General features: G+C 37.5%; 1 protein-coding gene across 2 annotated transcripts in view; it reads left to right on the top strand.

The window, feature by feature from the left end:
• Positions 1-23,896, top strand: part of TMEM117 (transmembrane protein 117) — a 174,743-nt gene that overhangs the window by 116,620 nt on the left and 34,227 nt on the right. For both annotated transcript variants that reach the window (XM_088055289.1, XM_088055288.1), the window contains exon 5: positions 22,567-22,726. In XM_088055289.1, coding sequence (XP_087911415.1) covers positions 22,567-22,726 — 160 coding nt within the window. The remainder of the gene's footprint in view (positions 1-22,566; positions 22,727-23,896) is intronic.

The following is a 23,896-nucleotide window of genomic DNA, read 5'->3' as shown; positions in this document are numbered from 1 at the left end:
TTCTGTGTAAATCCTGAGTATTTGCACATGATCATTGTTAAATGTTGTTCACCTTTCAGATCCATCTGAAGAAACAATTCTGAAACTGATTTGTGCCCAGTGAAGGTCAGCTTAGAAACTATGTTTTTAAGACTTGTGGATTTCATGTGTAACTGGATGCACTAACACAGTGAAACGGTTCCACCAACATTAATGGGATTTTTAACAGTGGGAACTGGAATCAGTCTCCCTGGGGACACTCTGGATGAGATTATTAATCTTCTTCAGTTTTCAGAAGGATATGGCATTTGTCATCCATTGAGTGTCTAATTAAAAAACTTATATTCCTCTTGATTGCCTGATAGTTCTTCATGATGTGACTTCTGCTGTGTCTTGGGCATCAATTTTTCAAATGCAATTAGTGAAACTCTCCACCATATCCACCTGTTTTCTGATGCAAACAGGCTAACAGCCACAGAGTTCCAGTGAAATAATGGTTCCAGTGAAATTACATCTTGAGATTCAAAGTGCTGCACATTACTAGAATGTGATTGTACATTCTAATTTGTGATGCTTTAAAAGAAAGAAAAAAATGTCTTGGTGTATCCAAATTCAGGTTTTTAGGCCTAAGAATTATAGTACTCTGTCTTTTGTGAAGGCTGGACTTAAATTTGGAGCAAGAAATCATTATTTGAGTGCTGCCAAACTTCATCCTCTATCCCATTCTGCCCCTACTCAGATTCTTATACTCCTTGACCACTGCCAGAATGAACCCCCTCAATAGAAAAGAAAACCTAATTAAAACTATTTGTTTAGGATGTGCTTAAAACAGTTACAAATATGAATGTATGTATGCTTATTTAGTCCATGTATAAAACCTCAATTTAGATGTCAGGAGGCTTTCTTTTTTTTTCTTACTTTGGAAAAACTGGTGTGGCTGTAAAATTAAATGCATCTGCTGACAGCTATCTCAGTCAAGGTATTCAACTTCATATCTTTTTTAGGCTGTCTACCATAATGAGAATATTGTGGCTATATTTTTATTTCAGATACTTGCATGTTGTCTGACTGCAATTGCGACTGTGGAAAAAGCAAGGCCTAAAACAAAGAGTAGATTAAATTTTCAAGGAAATCACAACAAAAGATTGTTAACAAAAGGTGCCCTGCAGGGCTCTTTGTTTCATAATGTGTATTTTGATACTTTAGCATCTTTGCTAGACTTTTCTTCTTTTAACAAAAAAAAATTCATGTTAGCAGTTAAGCCCTTACAAAACCAGCTGTCAGTTAAATTTCAGATCATTAATATTTTGAGCATGCTTTGTCTAGCAGGAAGTTATCCCAATGAACACAGTGATTTTGTGATATTGACTAATCAAGGAGCTTCAGTAAACTGTGTAAATAACAATACTTTTACAATACAGTACTTGACATTTTCCATCTTTTCAGATTCTTTATGTATTGAAATGATTGATCTAGTCCTTCAGTCAAAACCACCTTGACTCCAGTTTACTGCTGTTTGCTTTGTATTACTGATTGTGTTGGTGCATTGGTGAGCACAGTGCTGCCTCTCATGCAGACAAAGAGTAAATCTTTCTGGATTTCAGTGGAAAGGGCATCAGCCCTTGTCTGTGATGGCCAACGGGTAAAGCAAAGCCAGTGAAAACAACTGGAAAAAACCTTTTTCAGCCCTGAGAAAGGTTCATATTTTTCAAAGATTTGTTTACTGCTTTTTGCTGTTGTATCCTTGTTTGCTGCTTCCCCATTTCTTTTTACACATCCTACCAGATTCTGCTAGTTCTGCTATAGAAAAATTTGAATGTTACTTCATTTATTAAAGACAATCTTACAATTCAGAAGGTAAAGGGCAAGGGCCAAGAAACTATCAAATTATTACATTAAAATGAAGGAGGTTTTCATTTCAGTTTTGTGACTTTCTATGGCAGTTTTAATTTATTCAACACTATGCTTAAAATAATAAAAAAGGAAGGTATTTCTTATTTTAAAAATACTAGATACCGATTTGTCCCAGTTCTGAACAAACCTCTTTGAGACTGTGTGCCTTTGTTAGCTCCTGTGCAAGCACCTTTTTCATGCATGGTACTTTTCATTTATGTGGGTTGGTTTGAATTTATATTCAGGGCACCTCTTCTATGGAGGCAGGCTGAGAGAGCTGGAGTTGTTCAGCCTGAAGATGAGAGTTCCAGGCAGACCTTATAGCACCTTTGCAATGACTAAAGATGACTTTGCAATGACAAGAAAGATGGAGAGGGACTTTTTACAAAGACATGCCATGATAGGATAAGGGGGAATGGCTTTAAAGAGAAAGAGGGTGGGTTTAGGCCAGATGTAAGGAAGAAAATCTTTCCTGTGAGAGTGGTGGGGCACTGGAACAGATTGTCCAGAGAGCCTGTGGATGTCTCATCCCTGGAAGTGTTCAAGGCCAGGTTGGACAATGCTCTGAGCAACCTGATGTACTGAAAGGTGTTGGCAGGGGAGTTGAAAAATGTTCTTTAAATTCCCTTTCAACCCAAACCATTGTGATTCTGTGATCTCTACTGTGAACTGAAACAATAAACTTATAACTTTTAGGAAATTAATTTTAATTAAATAATTTAATAAAAATTAAATTAATTTAATAAATTAATATTTTTAATAAACAAATACTCATTACTATGGTTTGAAAACAAACTTCTATTATAAATGGTCTTACATGGAACCTCCATTGTGCCAGCCCAGGAGAAGTGAACTCTGCCCCAGGGAGGTTACTGTCTGGAATTCTAATTTTAAAAAGAAACATGGCACAGAAATGTGCTAAATCCCTCATCTATAAAGATATATTTGCTGCTCACAGAAGTGGTGTGCCAGTAAAACAATGGACCTCAACACATGCTCAGCTTCCAGTTATTTGCGTGCTTTGACCTGACCTCATCTACTGAATATTTAAGGCCCATTGGCATAGCACAGGAAGCATAGGTCTTGGGAAGGAAATAGAGTGATGCATGTTTTCAATGACAGTAAACAAGCTGGAAATATCTTATTTGACTTTTAAATTATATACTGCGTTGAAAGAGCTGGAATTTAAGTGGGAAACAATCAGTTTTAAATTGAATAAATTTGATCTGGAGGGTCTGGAGGAAGGCAGGACTGGAAATGTCATTTTTAATGCATTAGTTCTCAGGATGAAACTTCACTCAAAGACAGGTTCAGATTTCTTGTTGAAGTTTCTCTTCAGTATTCTGTCACATGAAGTCTAACATACTCATGTTTTTAAACATTATAAATAAAGTATAATATGAATATTAGCAACTCTCAAGTATTCTTTCAATGTCAGATACAAGCTTGTCCAAGCTGCAATAGTGTGCCTCTATTATGAAGCTTTTTTTTTTTCTTTCAAAATGTGGTACAGCTGATTTTAATGTCTTAAATACTGAGGATTTAAGACTGTCTGTAGCTTTCAGGTTGATCATAGAATCACTTAGACTGGCAAGCACCTTTAAGTCCAACTGTTAACCCAGCATTACCATGTTCACCACTAAACCTTGTCCCTAAGTGCCACATCTACATGTCTTATATCGCCAAGCACTTCCATGGGCAGCTGGTTCCAATGCCTGACAACCTTTCCAGTGAAGAAATTTATCCTAATAGCCAATCTAAACCTCTCCTGGCCAACTTGAGGTTGTTTCCTCTTCTGTCACTTGTTGCTGGTTACAAGAGACTGACCCCACCGTTCCACAACCTCTTTTCAGGCAGCTGTAGAGAGCAGTAAAGTCTCCCCTGAGTCTCCTTTTCTCCAGGCTAAACAGCCCCAGCTCCCTCAACCATCCCATATACTTGTGATATGGAGTTGTGCTCCAGACCCTTCATAGGTTTTGTTGCCCCTCTTTGAACACGCTTGCTCCAGCATCTCAAGGTTAATCAGGGCAGTGCTTGTGGAGATCTTAAGGATTGTTTCTTCAGGGTGGCTTACTTTAAATTTTAGCTGATACACTGTAATTATACTAACCTTTAATAATTTGAACTGGAAAAGTTTTGGTTCATAGTAGAATAATTTGCAGTGTACAACATTATCTTAGTTTTAATTAAGATGTTTAAAACTTTCAACTTTTCTTCTTGTGTGCATCTGAACCGATGAAATTATCTGAACTACTGAAGTTTTATTTTTATGGAAAGTAAAAAATTTATACTTTCTCACAAAGCAAATTAATTTACAAGGTGCAAGCACAGACAAAAGTATCTTGTATGTGATTATTGTATTTCAAAGAATGATTGTTTTATGTTTCAGAAAGGTGGCACTTAGAATTAAGCTTCCATTTAAAGTGTTTAGCAAGTTTGTCGACCTGTTGTATGATTTCCAGCTCTTCTTACCTGAAACATTTCTGTGAAACCTGATTCTGATGTCTTCAGTTATGAGTACCAGTTTCTTCTTGTGCCACAAGATCTTTCTGTGACTACAATATATGTTGGCTGGTTTCAAAAAGCATACACTCTCTTTTAATCTATACACAACCTCAATTAGTGCTCAGGTCAGTAAGTGGGAAGACATTTATAGAATCAATCATTTTGGGTTAAGGAGTACACATACTGAAAGTGTACTAATGGAATGGAAATAATGCCTGGAACATCTCCAGAACAGTCACAGTCTCAATGGAGCAATTAAATATGTATGAAGAATGTTTGCAGTGAAGTTCAAACACATCAGCCTGAGGCTTATTTTTTGGTTTAATTTATTCTCAGCCTTTCTGTGTACTGCTGCTTGATGATTCAAAAACACTTCTGCACACTGCCTCCTGCATCATCTGTGTATACACTGACTGACAGATACGGTGACAGTTGCTATTTTTAATCACTGTCTCAGGAACAAGGAGTAGACTCTACAGTAGAAAAGTGCAGGGTTAGTATTGAGGTTAACAGTTTTTATTCATTAATGAATTCAACATAATTCACAGTATGGAAAATAGTCTTCAGATTTAATTCAGGCAGTGTTTGAATATTTAACAAAACTTCTTAGTCTGAATCTGTTGGTGTTATTACAGTATTTCATGACATGCCCTGTATTCCATATCTTCATATCACTGCTTTTATCCTTCATGAAAGAGATGCTTGTCCTGCAGTTAGAGACTGCTTTTTTTTATATCATTGTGAATGCCAGCACACCTTAAAAAGTTAGTGGCTCTATTTCCTGGTAATTTTTGCTCTTCGCAAAACGTATGAAAGGACATGTGCTATTTTCAGCTTTCTCTGCTGTTTTCAGCCTTAAATAAAACCAAACTATCTGGGGCTTTGTAAAGCATGTTTGTTTCCTTTGATGGTCCAAGTTCTGTGATTTGTGACTGATCAGAGAGCACCAGTGTATTAGCTGGTTCATCTGTTATCAATTCATGCGCTATAAGTAAGTGCCATTGTCATGTAACCAAGCTTAGAGCTATTGGCAAAGCAACTGAGCAAAGACAGCCTTTTAAAAGGATTACTGGTAATGTAATTACTTGTGGAAGATGTATGGATATCTCCTGAATGAAAACACCAGCATCTTAATATGTTCTTTAAGCAATACCATTAGTGGAATGAGAGCTCGTGTTCCAGTAATGGCATACTCTGCTGCTGGATAATGGCACAGTGAAGCAAAGGCATTTGTGTGAAGTAAACACTGAACTAAAGCCAGATACGTGCTTTTGTTTCTTTATTAAGTTTCAAGGCTGTTACTGGAACAAAATTTACTTTCTAGTGATATTAGAGTTATTTTATTAAGTGCAAGGGGGTTTTGAGGCATCAGAACTTCCAGTACATTTTCTTTAGGTCTAGAGGACAATCTTTTTATACCTATAGTCAATCTATAATTGCTAATAATATAAATAATTTTAGTGAAAGAAATATGTTTTTAATGTGACCCCTATTACCAGAGATATCAGCGGTATGTCATATCATTTAATTTTATAAGGAAGCAGAATTTGTTTAAGACCTTCAGTTCAGGCATAGAATAAGCAATCTTGGTGAAGTTGCAAAATTAAGAAAATCTTTGTGCTTCTGAACAGTTGTTAATGATGGCTTTTGATATTGACTTTAACCATCAAGATGATTGACTTTTCTTAGTGAAAAGTTACATGTGTTTAAATAAACACCTGACCTTCATCTTTTGAAAATCAATGAGAAAAACCCAGCAATCATCAATGAAACTTTAATTATCTTTTAGAAACTGACAGATTTTTTTTTTCCAATTCGTTGTAGGGGACGGTTTTCCTTGAAGTGGTTAATAAGCTTCGTGGCATCCATAAAAATAGATTACTGAAGCATACAATGATAGCTATCCTGTTTGATTTGTTTAATCTTAAACTCTCTTCTCACCTTTGATAGTACTTCCCTGTTAGAATTTTTATATTTCTTTCTTCACAATGTTGGTTCATATCTTCTCATTATTCAATAAGCTTAGTGTTAAATTCCAGTGCTTGGTGCATGTGGGTTTTTTGTTTCCACCTAATCAGACTCCTTTTTATATTCATTTATTGAGTTTTGCTACTGGTTTGGTTTTTTTTCTTAAAGACCTATTTTCTGATTTTGAGTAATAACAATATCCTTAACGTGTGTATCTTTATGATTATCGTATCAGAAACCTGATTGAGTTATTGGTTGTGATATGTGGGAAAATAATCTGGCTTTATCAGTGTCAGAAGCTATGTACTTACCTCGTGTAATACAGCATTCTAAACTTCAGTGTGTCGTGTGACATCATGTTTTGCCTCTCAGTGGAAGGACAGACTAATAAAGAAAGCTGACACTAATATCCAGGTGTATGTAGTCAGAAAGTGATGCATAGGCAAAATGCTTTACCCTTCCCAGAAAATTAGTCATAGCCAAAATACTCATACCTTAACTATCTGAACTTACTATCCTATAATAATATTTTACGCATCCAAATATATAGAAAATTATCTTGAACTTGACCTACATCAGATTTGTGGGGCTTGCAGTACTCCAGATAATCAGACCATTTAAATATAATTCCCTGGCTATGGATTTAGGATCCTAGCTTCAGCCTCAAACCAAAGTTTTATCATAAGATCTTCCTATGAATCTTGTGAAAATTTTAACTCACCATCCATCTTTTCAAGCCACTTATGTTAATTTTTTGTGTTTTCTGATCAGTTTGGAAATAGAAACAGGTTATTTTTATTTTTTTTAGGAGAGACGAATCACTACTTTGTAATGCCATTATTCATTTTACCTCCTCAGTTTTATAGTTTTTGTTTTTAAGATGATTCATGCTACATGGTATCTGCAGTGATGTGACTTCCTGTGATTGAGGTAATTCCCAATATAAGGACAAAACCACAGCTCCTTGAACTGAGAGAGGAAGGATTCAACTGTCATGTCTCTCCCTGCATAACCAGAAAGAAGAAAAAAGAGATCATTATCCCGTATGCAGGTGTCATCTAAGGTCTGGGCTATGGACTCTTTTAGGAGCCTTTTGGCCTTGTGACACAGCTGTGCTCATTAGGACAGTGGAAATCAGGGCTCAGCTTTATCATTTTCTTTGCAACATGAACAAACTCAATGAGCATTAGTAAGGTTCTAATTGGCAGCAGGTGTGACTATGTTATAAAACAACCCAAAATTGAAGAAGCATTTCAATATGCTACCTAATATTAAGTTTTTCAGTATGAATGAAAGAAAACTAAAAAATCACTAGCAGGCCTTGGGTTGCAAAAAGAATGGACTTTAAAAATCACTGCAAAGTGTAATAATGTAAGTAGAAAGCTCTTGGAGGTGTTTTTAAACAATTCCTTTTTAAAGAGCACCGAGGTCAGACCTATTTGGAATGAAATCAATGGCAAAGTCCAAGGTGTCAACACAGCAGGCACACACATTCCAGCATAGTCTGTTAAGCAGGAGCTAAGATTTTAATCACCTTTCACAGGTCTTAAAGTACTAGCTTGTTCCAAACTTTTTGACTTTGTGAGTTCTGTTATCATCTTTCTGAAAGAGGTTTGAGGACACTTTTCCACATGATCAGTCCAGCTAGAAAATAGTATTTATTCTTCAGACTGAGTTATGAAAACCTCTTTTTTGCTTTGTTTGTTTTTGTGGTTTTTTTTCCTTAAGTAAGAGGTGATCTATACACTCTCTTTGAATTATGCCTTGTAAACAAAACCTTTCATATGTTCACTTATTCCCATTCAAGTAAAGCAATAGAGGTTTGCTACTATCATTCATTACACACATCCCATCCTTTAAGCAAATTCGATGCAAATATAATTACAGAAATCTAAATAGAATTAAATATGTGTTTTCCCAGCATTTAGATTTATGCAAATTCAAGGAAAGTATCATTTGATTGACAGAGAAATTGGTAACAGCACTAGTGCCTGGAAGCATTGTTAAAATTTATTCTAGCAGCATATTCTCAAGAACTTGTGAACTATAGAATATTCTGAATGAAGTTAAGGGCATCTTGCTTACCAGGCAGATGGCTTCAGAGAAGATGTTGTGGCGTTCTGCAGTTACTCTTCATAAGGCAACTGGTGGTCACCCCAGTCCAGTATAATCCATATCTGAAGCCATCTTTAAATGCAGAATGAGATGCCTATATTAGCAATCATTGGTTGTATCATTTATGAACACTTTTCAAACTAAAAAACCCAGCTGATCTAGTATAACATTTAACAATATTTGGAGAATTTTAAATGTAAAGTCTATTCCTTCCCGAATAAATATAAGAATACTTATACTGTGTACTGAAAATCTGCTTTAACTTAGTGAGGGTGGACACTGCCTCAGATGAAATAGATTTATCTTTTTTCTGTTTTCTTTTTTTTAGTAAACATTGATGGGGTTATCAACTCAGAAGTGTCTGTGATAGATTGCCAGTAATGGTTGGAAAGGCCCAGGGATGATTGTAAGTCACATTCATCTTTCACAGCCTCTTAGCTAGAGGTGACAGTTATTTTCAGGGCTCCCATGAAGAACATAAAGTCAAAAACCTCATTGAAGAACTGGTAGAATTAATTTAATATCAGCTTTGTACAATGACTGAATACCTCGGAGAAAACTGAAGATAATACTTACAAAGTAAATCCAAATGACTAAACAAAGCTTTCTGAGATGCTGTGTCTAGTCCCCAAGGCTGTCTTTCCTCTTAGAACCTCTGTGAAATGGATGCAGGTATTTGCAATACAAAAGTCTAAAAACATAGCTGATTCTAGTCTCTCCAGTGGTTGATCAAAGAAGCCAAGTGCATCCATTTAGTCCAAATTCTGCTTTGTTTCAGTCTTATCAACAAGACAAAGGCTCCCTGTGTAGAGAGAAAGTGAGACACTGCAAAATATTGCCCTTCCCAAAGTATTCCTCTAGCTTCTCTCTGTAGGTACTTGCTGGAGATTGATTGAGCAATCATATAAGTGGTGGGGTGGCAGCTTGTAGGCTTTTATTCTTGTCAAACACACCTGCTGAAGTATTTTACAGGAAGAGAAGGATCATAGAGCTTTAAAACTAGAGGGGACACTATCAGTGAGCAGTAAAAGTGTTTAAGAGAATATTAAACATGGAATATATGTTTAACAAAATATGGTCAGCACAATCTCTATTATACTTGAGGTCTCTTTAGCAGCACCTAAACTATTTTGAGCACAGTATAATCATTCAAGCAGTCCAGTACTACTCCCCTGCCTTAAATCCTGCTGAGGTGTCCTTAGTCTTTTGCATTAGTTCCAGATGAACAAAAACCTGTCAGATCTTAGGGCCAAAGAGGCTCTATTGCAAGTTACAAACCCCATGGAAATACCTTCAGAACTAAGGCAGGTCAAGTGGACAGGTAAGGAGGAAGAAACAGGTCTAAAATTGAAAGAGTACTAACTGCCAGGAGGGAATGTCAGCTAAAAGCAAATTTTTTTTTTTCAACATAGAATTATGTGACTGAGATGGTAAATTCTGAGCATCTTAACATTAAGTCATAATTGTTCGCATGTTAGAAATTGAAGAGGCCAAGGCTGGAAGGTGAAAGGTGACAAATTATTTCTGGAGCAAAGGGATCTTTACTTCCACTTTGTTGGAAATCCTGCAATAAAACTTTTAATTGTTGCTTTTTAAGAAAACAAAAACATTCAAATAAGCATCATTATTGGTTAAACTTTCATTGATAAATGTTTCTCATCCATGGGCAGGAATTTCTGAGCAGAACTAGTGAGACCACAGTCTCCTCAGAGTAGCCAGTACCATGATGATCCATTCCACATGGATGATTGCTGATCTAAGCCCCTGCACTTCTCTTTGCAGGGCAGGTGTGGGACAAGCCTCAGCCTGGGTTTTACTGCATCTTTGCTGAGTTCCCTGAATATTACTATTTCTTCCAGGATTTATCTGTTTTCTATTTACTGGAACAATTTGGAAAAGAATGCAGATTAGTCTAAGGATATAACACCGGTCTTTTTCTGAAATACTGAAAAGTTTCTTTTTGAGGAGGTTAACTATTTCCTACAAAATACAAAGTTTACCCAGTATGTATCTGGGCATCTTAGTGAATTTAGCCATAATAATTCCCAAGTTCCCTTGTGCACCTTCTTCTTGGAAATTTCTCATGTTTATCTTCCACTGAAAAAGTGATGATATTCATAATGTCACAGAGCTGAGCATATAATTACTGGAACAGCACTGGCTATCAGGATGTATTTTGAAGGTTCTCCTTATTAACTTCTTTTTGTTCAATCTTATTTCTAGTCCTGTTCTACCGTTAGAAAGGCTAACTTTCCAGGAAATCAAAATCACAGTAATTTGCATGTGATTTTTTCTTTGTTTTTTAAGAGGACAGGTGTCAGCCGTATGCTGGAACTGGCTCAACCTGTGAAAGAAAAGACTTTTATTTTCTAGACAACTTTTGAGTTGGTATCAATTCTCTTGTCATCCTGTTATTCACTTTCTTGGAAGATGATGGCTCTGTCTTCTTGCTCATCTCCCCAGAGGCATTTGGAGGGGGGGCAGCTGTTAGTTTCTCCCATCCCCCAGGCTTTCTTTGTGGGACAAGTGCTTCAGCCCCTAACCAGTAAAGCTTTAAAATACTCCGCTTTAAAAAATGCCACTTTAGTTTATTGGTGCATTTTATGTATGCTTGGCCAAAGACTGGATGTGATATTCTAGATATGAGCAAAGTAATGTCCCTTGATCTACTGGTTATGCCACTGTTATTGCAGTTCTGGGCACTGTTGGGACTTCTTTGCTGCCAGCAGACATACCTGGCATGCACTCAGGTTGCTGTCAACTAATGCCCTTTTCTCACTGAGGTAAAATTGGTATTATTTGAAAGATTTTTAACATAAAAATATGCTATTCGGGAAGCAAGATTAAAGTTTTGGGGTTTTTTGTTTGTTTGTTTTGTTTTTTGGTTTTTTAATGCTTCAGGTTTTTTGTAAATACATTTTATCAAAATATAATCAAGTTGTTATGTGAAAGATCCTGTATTTACTTAAAGTGCTTTGGAAAAAAAATGAAGAGCAGTTCAAAACAATTGCAATTATATTTTACTAGGATAGGGTTTCAACAAATAGAATTATAAAAAGCACAACGTCCTGATGAATGAGAATCTGTATCCCATAGATATGATGGTGTATGAAGCCTAAAATAATGAAAAATTTCTTGTTCCATAAAAGTACTGTATAGATAAATTATACAGCTAGTCTAATCTAGAACATAGAAAGCTATTAAACTGTTATATTTAGTTTATTCTAAATCTGAACTGTATTTTAAATTTTAGTTGTGGATGTAATATATTGTCTGAGAAGCCCTGAGAATGTAAATGCATACTATACAGCTCTCCTACCCACTTATCATAAATGTTTTCTTAGAGTAGCAGCATGACAGTATCTGGGCAAGGACAACATGTTCCATATGTTCTGCTTAGATAAAGTAAATTCTGTTTCTATCCTTTATGCTTTGTAATTCATAGAATCATAGTAATATTTATGTTGGAAAAGACTTCAAGATCATCAAAGTGCTATTGATGCAGGGCATAGGCTGCCTTAACCTTGGTGGCACCTCCATGCTGGATGAATCATTGTCCTCATCACTGATGGGTTCCACTTGCAGGGGCTCACACCTGCTGCACCTGGGGAGGGGCAGTCACAGAAGAGTCAGGACTGCTGCACTGGAAAGGGACTCATCACCACTGTCCCTGAAGTCATCATGCTTAGACAGGCAGAGGGAGGGCAGGAAATCTCCAAACCATGCATCCTGTCTGTCTCTTGGGCCTGTTTCAGGGAAGGCTGGGTGCAATTCCAGCAGTCTCTCTCCCTTGCTCTCTCTCTGATCCCCCTCATCCCACATCCCTCCTCCTGCTGCCCTCTGGTGCTGGGGTGGGAGCCGGGCACAGCCTGTCAGGAGCTCTGTCTGGGCAGCTGTGTCCCTGGTGCTGGCTGCAGAGGTCAGAGGGGCCATGGCTTCCTGCCGGGTGGAGCTGGGGGTTGCTCTGGTCCAGGGGGTCTTCCAGGTGCCTTCTGTCCCATCTGGGGTTCCAGAACTGATGCCTTGAGAAGGCTGACCTAGAACAGAGGCTAGACTGAATGAAGAATACAGTAGGTATTTATTGAAAGGCCTTAAAGGACATACCTTGGGCAGTACAAGAGCCTGGCCAGGGCTACAACCAAAGTAGACCAAAAATAGTCATTAAATGGACGACTTTTCATGAGGTCTCACATTTTTATAAGTTTTGGTCCATCTGCATATTGGGTTAATTGTCCAATTACAGCTTCAGGTGGTGAAGTCCCATCCTTGTTTTCTCTCTTCAGTCCACCATTGTTTATGCTTTGGGGCCTGAAACTTGTAACTCCATTATCAAGCTAGAAAAAGAATTGTTCTGTCTACCTACTCTGTGAAGAGAGCTCACTAACACTTAATATGAAACTCAAGACTACACATCTAGGCAGCACAGAATCTGAAAAATATGAGAGCTAAAACTTAAGGCATCAGACACCAGTGTTCCCTGGTTGAGCTGCGGGGCTGAAGTGCCCTTTCTGCACGTCCTTCTGTGAGAAGTGCTGCCTGAACTGATGCTCCACTCCCTGTGTGCCCACCCTGCTAGCACCACTCCTGGTCACTGCTGCTGCAGTGGGCTTCTTTTATACATATACAACCTTTAAACATGGGAAGGCCTAGATGCTGGTGCTCCTGGCTCTACCCTGGTCCCATCAAATATTTGAGGGATCCTGGCAGATCTCTTGTATCCCCCTAAGTTTCCCCCAGTTTGACAACTGTGCTGGCTCTGGAGCTGCTGGATTGGTGACTGAGTGATACTTTTATTGTCACACATACTATGGGAAATTTTGTGGTGTCTGTTCTTAGGGCTTTTTCCCCAAAACTTGCAAGGATAATTTTAAGACTGCCACATCAAAATTCCATGTGAAATCAATTTCTGTTTTCTAAAATATGTTTTAAAAAGCAAGTAACCCCAACTTTTCAGTGATTGCTTTCATTTGACAGCTTCCAAATACAAATTTTCCATTATTTTATTCAAATATGAGTGTTGTTAATTCCTACATAAAATATATCTGTTTTTCAATTAAAAAATCCAAAGGCTTTTCATTGCTTTCTTTAAATAAATTAAAACATCAGGAACTGCCTTCAGTTTTGAGATTCAGCCCTGGGTTCAGGTGTCTGGTGTTTATGTGTTGAACATGCCAGCTCCCACTACAGCAAACGGAGCCCTGACCAATGCAGATGATGGTCATTCAGCTTGCCACGATTAGAAACTTACCTGTAGTCACCTGCATAATTTTCCAGACTCCATCATTTGAATAAAGGTGGGATTCAGGTCCCTAAACATAGGCACTGACTACAATTTGAAGTGCTTTGGTGTGTTGAAATAGTGCACAGGCCTGATGGACGTGATGCAGGGCTTGGAGGAGACCTCCTGTTGCAAGGTTTGAAGACCAGGCAAGGTACCCAACAGCAGCCCAAATTGTACTAAACTAAATTTGGTTTAGGTAACCAAATCTCACACTACGTCTCTGTTGACAATAATGAGAGATCAGATATGTTAACTCATGTGTAGACGTCTGAAAAAACAACTCTATCGTTAAGTTTCTGGCTGATTCTGAATTCCTTATAAAATATTTTAACTGCACTAAACTCACCCATATGTAAAAATAATCTCTGCAGAAAAAAAAATACTCAGTTTTTTGCTTGGCTCTAGACAAATTGTAGCAAGCCTCACTGTGATTTGGGAAAAAAATTTATGACTTAAATGCAGAAAAGAAATATGTGTCTAAAATATTCTGAAGGAAACAGAGTGGTTTTTATATAGTAAAAAATTGATCAGTTTTAAAGTTCCATTAATGATGAGATAAACTGTGAACACAAACAATGCTAGTAAATTCAGTAAAAAATTGAGAAGTAATTATTTATTAATGAAAGAACCAGTTTATTAATTCATTCATTTTTACCACTTTTCTGACTTAGATGTTTTCAAATGTGTCCTCTGAAAATCAATACGTTTGTCTTAATCATCTAGAAATACAAATAATGCAGATTATAGACAGGATTGAAAATGTGGTGTTAAATCCACATTTACACTCTTCCTTGTTTCTAAAACTAGAATTTAATAATGTGTCTCAACTCAAGAAAATCAAGATGTTGAGATATATTTCTAGCTCCTGCTCTAGATCTGAAAAGTTTAATTTTAGGCTTTTAGAATAGCATTTCAATTACCAACTAAACACATTTGAAATAGATTTTTCTGTCTAAATGTTAAAACATATTTTTTTAATTTCAGAAGTTTCTTTACTGTTCTACATTGCAATGAATTTAATATATCACTATTTCATGATAACTGAGAAATGGAAGCCAATAACATTTTCTTTTCTTTCTACATTTCTTTTCTCATTACTGAGTTCTAGCAGTTGCTGGAGGCTGGAGACAGGAAAGCCAAAGTCCCTGTTTTGTATGTTTTGGCATATGATCCCATCTCTTGCCACTGTGATGAGCAGCCTTTACCTCACTCTTACCAGGGACTGGGAATAACTAAGCACTAGGACACTTGGGTGTAGGAAATCTGTGTCCAGAGAATTGTTGACTCATGTCATGACTAATGTCACATCATGACTAATGTTGACTCATGTATAAGTTGACTAAGTAGACGAGCTCCAGCTAGAGAGTCTGAACAAATAGTACCCTGTAGCATGTGAAAATCTTCGTTATTACATCCAGCTGGTCTTATTAACACTAATATTCTAATAGCTCGTCTGACTTACTCAGAACAGGTAATGGCCTCTGCACTGTTTGTATCAGCTTGTGTAACTGAGATGCTGCCCTAGCTCCTCAACTGTAATGAGGTGCAGGAATTGTGCCCAGTTCTGACATAGCTTCCCTCACATTACAGAAATCATCCCTTTCACAGGAAAATTTTGCATATTTATGAACTGCCCTTGTCTGAATATAAACCATTTTTGCTGAGAAGTTGCCAGGCAGGTCTATCTTAAGGCACATTTGATGCTCTGAAAGTATTTTTTTAAAATCTTGTTTCTGTTTTTTTTGAGCAGCTGTCTTCCACTCCCCATTCTATTGATAAAATAAGTGGTGTATCCATCTGAAAGTAAAACAGAAAAATGGCTTTCTCTTTACATATATAGAATTGTGTTTGGTTTTCTGTTTTGGTTCAGGTTTTTTTTCCAAATGCCTTCTACTGGAGTTAAACAATTAACTTCTAACTTTGGAAGCTGAACATGAAGTAGAGTTCCTTGGATATGATTCATGTGACTTTTATACTACCTTGCATATGATACGTGGTGATTGAAAATGTTTCTTACAAGTAAGACCATGAACTTTCATAAACTACTTTTGCTTTTCTGTGTCACAGATAGGAAATGGCATTTGAAACATAAAGCTTACGGTGATGAGTTTAATTTAAATGAGCTGCTGTTTGAAATAGATAACACTTTCATTTTAGTAAATTAATGGTGTGGCAAAAGGAAATTCAAAGATGCTTCTACCTGTAATAAAAAAAAATATGCTCTCTAGAATTCTGATATTGCTCCATGTGATTACATTACCTAATCTTATTAATTTTATTACATGAAACATAGCAAAATGTTTCCTTTATATATTAACAAAAATGTAATTTCAGGCTTTATACAAATTTTGGTGCAAAAATCCCAAATAGCTCTGGAATCATATTGATGCACTCTAATAAAATCAAAACTGTTACTGTCAAAAGATAGATGTAAAGCAAGGTTTGTGGGAAAGATTGTTGGGGCTAGGTTAGCTCCAGGAACACCTGGGGCTGGAAAAGGCAAGACAAGGCAATCCGGGCAAGGCCCCAGCTTTGCTGCTCCTTCACATTTCTCATCTGGAAAACTCATAGCATTTGCTTGCTGTTAGGGCTTAAACTGAGGTTGGGGTTAGGGCTTAGTGTTCGGTTTAGGGTTAGGGTTGAGAGAGTCAAAGAGCCTAGAGCTCCAGAAACACTGGGGCTGGAAAAGCCATGCCAACACAATACCGGCAAGGCCCCGGCCTTGCTGCTCCTACATCTTTCTGAAATTGAAACCCATAGGATTTTTTTAGGTTTAGATCTGAAACTGGGGTTAGGATTAGGGTTAGGGTTAGGGTTGAGAGATTCAAAGAGCCTTGAGCTCTTAGGGACACTCTGGCTGGAAAAGTCGTGCCAAGTCAATCCCGGCAAGGCCCCAGCCTTGCTGCTCCTACATCTTTCTGATCTGAATAGCCCATAGTGTTAGTAAGTGAATATATAAAAAAGTAGGAAAACAATTCCAATATTGCCACCTCAGAGCATCCTTTATACTCTGTGGTGTCCAATTCCTTCAGTTCACCAGTCAGAATGACAAGAAGCATTGTTTAGAAGACGTAACTGGGAAACTGGTTCTCAAAATGTGCAGTAACTGCTATTGATAAGTAGTTATGAGCCATACACAAAATAGGGAGTATTTCACAACAGTTATTTCAGAACTGATAGTTACTGGCAAGTGCTGAATTACTTACACATTATTTTCAACAGGACAGAAGTCAGGCATACACTATTGTGGTGACAAGGACTTTTAAAAAACTAACATGATTCAGCGTTTGAATTATAAACCATTTTCATGTAATTGATATTTAACTTCAGATAATTAAGTCTCATTGATGGTAATCTGCATTAATGTAATTTCTCCCACTTATTCATGCCTGCAGAGCATGCCATGGGGAGTGTGGTGCCCTGAAATCTGACGATAGTATTGCTCCATATCTCTGCCACATACTTGTCTCCATCAGAGTCAAACACCTTATTTTAACAAAAAAGGTCCAATGTAATTAACTCTCCAAATATTTCTAGATTTCTAGGGTCTGTATGTATTTCCAATTCACTTCAGTAGCACATTTCTGAGGCGGACCTGCCAGTTATCTCTCCACCTTCCCTTTAGTTAATGGTATGGATTGCTCTGGGGTGCACAAGTGGGATTTCTTCTGGATACAGTTGGACTCTGCTTTCTGGGATCTCACCTGGTGTGCAAAAGTTATGGATGCACGCTCAGGTCAGTCCACACTACAGGAACACTGTGAATATGGGATCCTCAGCACCAACTGTGTCACTGCAGTAGCTGCTGATAAATGCAGAAATCTCAAGTTCCTGCTCTTACTTCTTTCTGAGAACTGTCCCGTGGGGACAGAAGAGCAGTGGCCAGCTGGAGGTTTGAAGTTATGCTGCTCCAGGGAACACAGATGCTTTTCACCACCAGAGCATCTGTCCCTTATATTTGCTTAATTGCAAAAGTGGTTCTGACACCAAGCAACAGGCAGACTAAATATTTTATTTTGAATGGGCTTAGAGTTCCTATTTTTGACAGATTAAATAACAGAGCCCTTCTTAATTAAAAAAAAGTGAAATAATAAGTGTTGACATTTTTAAATGAACATCTGCAGTAGCATTGTTCTTTATAGTTATTGTACACTGTGTGACTGTATATTTGGCCAGTGCTGATTCTGAGATAAAAAAATATGTAGATATTTGACTTGATGGATGATCTTTCTTTCCTGAGGACTGGAAAGTCAATTTAAATACAAAGAGCAGTAAAATTTCTCATTCCCTTTCTGTATCTGTTTTCACAAGACGTTTGCAAATATTTGGGTACATTCATGAGAAACTGCCAAGGCAATCAGTGCCAGTGCAGGTGCATTCCACAGCAGGGATTGTGAGGGATTGTGACATATGAGAGGGGTGATTTCTGAGTTGAGGGAACCCCAGGGAAATGAAGAGACATTCCAGGAACTGGCAGTGTGATGTGGGTGGGACAGCAGTAATGGCAGACTCCCACAAAGGGCAGCCCTGAGGAGTGGGGCTGACCAGTTTCTTTGGTTCTGTCTCATGTGTTCCACAAACGTTGTATTAAGCAATTCTTAGAATCCTTGTTAACAATGTTTAATGATTTCCAAATGACCTAGCTTAGTGACAATTATGTGTAAAATTATGGTGAAAAGGTCTCAAAATGCTGTGTCATACGAATCTAAGAGCAACTTTTGACTAAGCAAGGTAGATTTTTCTGGAAAAGGTCTTGTCAAAGGGCAAGATAATGCTTTTTCCCCCTTGAAAAAGATGAAATGAAAATTAAGAAAATAACTACAGTTTGTCTTTCATCTCTTCAATTATCTTAACAGAACTCTTACTGTCTCATCATCAAAGCTGTAGCATTGTAAAAGATTTGGCAGAGGGTAATGTAAGACAAGAAAATTCTAAATAACTTTAAAAATGAGCAGCTCAAAGTCACAAGTAAAGGGAACGTAGTGGTGTGCAAAGAATTGTGTTTAACCTTTGAATGAAAAACTTAATTTTCTTGTTACAACTGTTAAATGTTGCAATTTGAGAAGTGAGGTTCCATCACAGACCAGAATCCATTTTGGTATATTTTGCCCTGCTGATTTAGACATGAAGAATCATGAGAGTCAGATTGGAAACAGTTCTTGTTTCCAACATTAAGTGTTTTGTGAGCATGTATACATTTATTAGTTTTTATCTTTTCAGGGACAAATTCTGGATTGTTCAGTTTTTCACTCAGTACAGACAAATAACACTGATTCCTGAAGGTGTGGATGTGTGGAGTCACAGGTGCTTCTGGTGTAGGTTTGGAGGGGATGTGCTACAAGTGGTTTTGTGGTACCGCCTTGGGGCTGCAAGAGAATGAGTTGTGGCCTCATGGGCTCTGCTTAGGATGAGGATGATCCTGATGAGGAAGGTAGGACATGCTAAACAGCAGAGTGTCTCCAAGCATCCAGGACATAAGGTCACAGGAGTTCATTGTGTTTTCTCTCTACAAGGCTTAGATTGTCACCCTGTCTGCCATGAGAGAACCACCCCCAGTGACTAAAACCTGCTCAGGCTTCTGGTCCATGTGGTTCACAACCTCTCATAAGGTATAATATGATGAATGAAACTTTTAAAGTTGGTCAGTTTGCTCAAAGCTTATAGTGCAAGAAAGTGCTATGGAAAGGGGTAGAAGGGAAGATGCATATGTTTTGGACCTTACCAAAAGTATTTGAGAACCAGATTACTCTTCTGGACAAATGGACCAGTAGTATGGATTCAGTTTAGCATGAGTGATTTGGTTTGACAAATTCAAGACCAAACTCAGTCCTGGCAATCAAAGATTATTATAAAGATACAGTCAAAAAAATTGCTTATTTTTTGAGAGGTTTCTGGCAGTAAAAGTTCTCTTTCAGCCTCCCCCTTTTTATCCCCCTCCCCATTCAGAGTAGCACTGGAGATTTTAAATATTCACTGGCAGTGATAAGCACAGTACTGACTTTTGTGGACCTACCTAATAATTTTAACTATTCAGTATACTATTGGTCTGGACAGTGTTTATTTGTACTCTTAAGGAGCATGCAGTAGGTTGTAAAATGTGTGTTATTGCAGCTGAATAGGTGTCCAGGGCACATAATCATTCAATACAGCAAGCTAGAGTTAGAAGTGAAATATAAAAGTGTATTTCCTTCATGAACTAGAGACAGAAATTGCATTTCTTAATGCCTGATACAGAGAAGGGTTAGTCCTCTCTTGCCCTTCACCTTGTAGCCTTTCCCCTTCTGTAATGAGGAGAGGTACTGCCAGCAGTGCAGTGAATAGTTTGATGGTGTAGCTCTTTCTCAATAATGTGCATTGCAGAATAAAGGGCAAACTATACTGGGCTAGATATTGCAGGGTAGCTCACATTGGTTTATCCAATACAAGTTGTGTCAAGTTAAATGAAATCCTCATCTTTTTTTCTTAATCTCCAGGACACTGTACTTTCACAAGAAGTGAACTGAACTCTAACCCAAACAAGCTCAGTTTATAATAACTCCAAAAGCATTTAGTGAATATCTTGCTGTGTTCCAGTATCATAGGTCAAAATACAACTGAGCACTAATTATGCTGTTTAATGCAACCATTTTGAAAGTCTATTTCTAACCTTCCTTGTTGGTTTCACATTTTCTTATTCTATTAGCAGCCCATTTTCTGCTCCCTTCCCTCCCTATTTGACATTTCAGAATGAATAACAAAGCAGTTTTCTAAGTGCATATGCATTTCCTCAAGGAAATCAGGACTTGAGCACACACATCGGTCTTTGCATGCATGCCAACAAAGCATGAATAAAAATATGCCTGCCTTTGCTTGCCTACATGCCAAAGTCCGACCTTCCATGCTTTGAACTCTTGCTCCAAAATGCAAATGCATAATTCAAGAGGACTGAGGCAGAATAGTCTTGAGCATAACTTCTGGGTATATGCTTCCTATAGCAAAATACTCGGATTTGAATTATGGTTTTAAACTTCCTCTGCCCCAGGAGAGGTGGTTCTACAGAAAGAGGTCCAGGAAAATCAGGGTGCCTAGTGGCTGGGGGAGTCTGCCTCAGCCAGCAGGCAAGTGCTGAGGATTGTTTTCTTTCTGGAGAGACTTTCAGGTAAAGTAAGAACATTAACCATGAGAATTTCAGATATGAGGGTGAAATAAGTAGGAAAAAACACCTTTGTGTGTCTCAAGAGACTATATGCAAGAGAGAGAAGTGTCTTTGCAAAGTGAACTATTCTGTGCATGTGCCAAAGTGGAGCTTGTAGAAAAGTCAGTCAGGTTCAGGTACTGACTGTCGAGATGGTAGCTAAGCAAATGTTATGGGATAAGAAGGCTTGACTATTGCTTAGGTCTAATTATATCTAATATGCCTCATTTATTGTTTTTTTTCTTGCCTAGGTGCTTGTAATTCTTTTGAGGGAAATTGTTAGGGTGTCAACCATAGTGGTGCATGTAACTGAGTTAATAAATTAAGAACAAAAATAAATGTTCCTAGGTAAAGGTGGTAGCAATCAAGTAATTTTGTGTGTCATTACATTCTGAAGAAATGCAGCCCATCATGTCACAGAAGAATGATGTTTAGGAGTCCAAATGTATTATACTGTTGCCTATGTGCATATTTGTTTTCCCCTTCTCACAGATACAGGCAAGGCTACTGTATAAAAATAAATGCATGCAGACTGGTAGCCTGTGACTACTGGTGTACAGATTTTTATTTTTTTTTTTTCCTCTGCTGAGTATTTGTCCTGTTTGGAAGTGTCATGGGAAATATTCTTCACTCTATTTTGCAACACTTGGTAGCTGAAGAAAATGAGATATTACTACTGTACAAAAAAAAAAAAAAATCCTGCCACAATTATTTAGCCATTAGCATGCATGCAGATTTGGATATGCCACTATTATAGCACAGATTTACTGACAGCTATGGATACTGGAAGAAGCCTTGCTCACCCTTAAATTACCAGCTAAATTTTCCAGCTTCCAGGGAACCAGAAATTCAATCAGTCACCACTGCCAGCCCTGTAAGGTATTACCAAAGTGCTGCTGGAAATGATGCAGAGGTATTTTGCAGGGATAGCTTAGAAAGATATTTTCTTAAATACTGTATTTCAGAATTGTATGAATTAGTCAAATGTATCTTCTGGAATTCTTGTAGCATTTATACAGAGGCTTTAATATCCTTGTGATTCACTCTTCACTGACGTCTCAAAGATTGAAAACTTTTACAAATGACATCTTAGAAAACACGAAGCAAAGTCTTTCAACAATCTCCAGAATTTACTAAAAATTAATTTAGTGTGTTGAATTTTTTTTTTATGGAGACATGTTTCTGTATAAAAATTAGACTTCACAGTTAATGCCTTGTAGCTCCTATAGCTTAGAAAAGATTTTCAAAGGTTCTAATGTATCTGGAGCCTTCGACAATGTTCTCTCAATTAACTGATTTGAATTTGGCCTAGATCATGCAGGCCTTGGTGCATTTTACTTCTGTCTTGTTTTACCTGGCTGTTTTTCATCTTCAGTGAAAAATACAGAATGAAGCAACAGAGTGTTATACTCCAGCTAATTTTGCAATATGCTTAGAACTAGCTACTAAATTAATTTTCACTAAGAATACAGCTGACTTCTTTCTTTTTTAAATTAAAAGATTTGTTTGTGCACTTAATTTTATTTAGTCTGTTTTCATCAGTGGAAAAGTACTGATAAAATAGTTGACCATTAGAAGACAGATAAAATAGAATGATGCATCTTCATTACTATGGTATTCTCTCTGAACTATTTTTTCTTCTTCCTTCCAGGACAGTTCTGTTTACTCTGACCTCTGTAGTTGTGCTTGTCATCACTACTGACTGGATCAGCTGGGACAAACTGAATCGTGGATTTCTGCCAAGTGATGAGGTCTCAAGAGCCTTCTTGGCTTCTTTCATCTTGGTGTTTGACCTTCTTATTGTCATGCAGGTACACTCTCCTAATGTTCCACTTAGGCTGTTGAGGCTGCCTAGTCACTCTGTTTCCTCTAGAGCAAATGGCATTTAGCTAAGGCTACAAAAAGGTAAATAAATGTTTAGCTTGCAATCACTCTTAGTAAGGGTATTTTATAATATCATTCTCAGTAACTTTGCAAAAAAGGCCTCTGGCCTTTTATTGTGAAAATATTGCTGATTTATCTTCTTAGGTAAGAGCTGCATGACTTTTCAAATTAGAAAGTGTTTCCTGCAAAAATTGCATCAGGAAAAGAAACAGAAGCTGGTTGTTTTGTAAATTCAAATCCTCTCTTAGGAAGATGAGGTAAATTTACAAGAAAGAAATACTTCCATATTTCAAGAATTTATGATATTAGGTATACACACACCAAGATACTTTAATAGATGAAAAATAGTATTTGCTATTAAGATTCAGCTTTCCACTTTTATGTGAAAATTTTGTAACTTGATGACAGGTCTTTGGAGTGTAATGACTTCTGCCTGAAAGCTTAACTGGGGATATGATTCATTGTAATCTGCCTGATGTCTGCTCCTTTGAATCTAGCTACTAAGAAAGGAATCTGGGTCACAAGCATGTGGCCAAAAACTTTCTTCATCTGATTCAGTGCTCTCCCCTTGGCATTTGTGTTTGGTTTGAGCCTTGTGTGAATAATTCACCCAAAGCTCTGTGAAAAATTATGTCATTTGGGCTGAGGCAAGGAAGAGGAGCATCGAAGGCCCAGACTTTGCTCTTGGTCCTAGACATGATAGACTGTTGAACTGAAGGTCAGCAAAGAATATGAGAACCAATGGGTCCTTCCTCTCCAATATATTACTGACTCTGCCAGCAGAGTGCGTTTCTGAGACACTAGGTTCTTTTTAGAAAGCTATTGCTTGAGTAATTATCATAGAGGAGAACTGGTGACACTCAGATTTTATCACTGTTGTACTAGTGCACAGTACATGTGGAAGGTGCAGAGAATACTGTAGTTCAGTTTTGTTTTCCAATGTCCACCACTGTTCTGTGCTCACTGTGGTTCATGGTTGGAACTGGGAAGATAAGAAAGGAAATACTGTTTTTCTCATAATACTGCTTTTCTCATAAGATTTCTGGTGCTTCATTTTCTCTACCTCTGAATTTTGTGTTTTGCTTGATGTTTCAAAA

This window comes from Pseudopodoces humilis, chromosome 5, assembly GCF_049639895.1.
Source record: "Pseudopodoces humilis isolate 2021_Gansu_Grassland_sample_001 chromosome 5, ASM4963989v1, whole genome shotgun sequence".
In the NCBI taxonomy this organism is placed as follows: domain Eukaryota; kingdom Metazoa; phylum Chordata; class Aves; order Passeriformes; family Paridae; genus Pseudopodoces; species Pseudopodoces humilis.
Note: the sequence above shows the minus strand (reverse complement) of the source record. Positions and strands in the feature narration are given on the sequence as shown.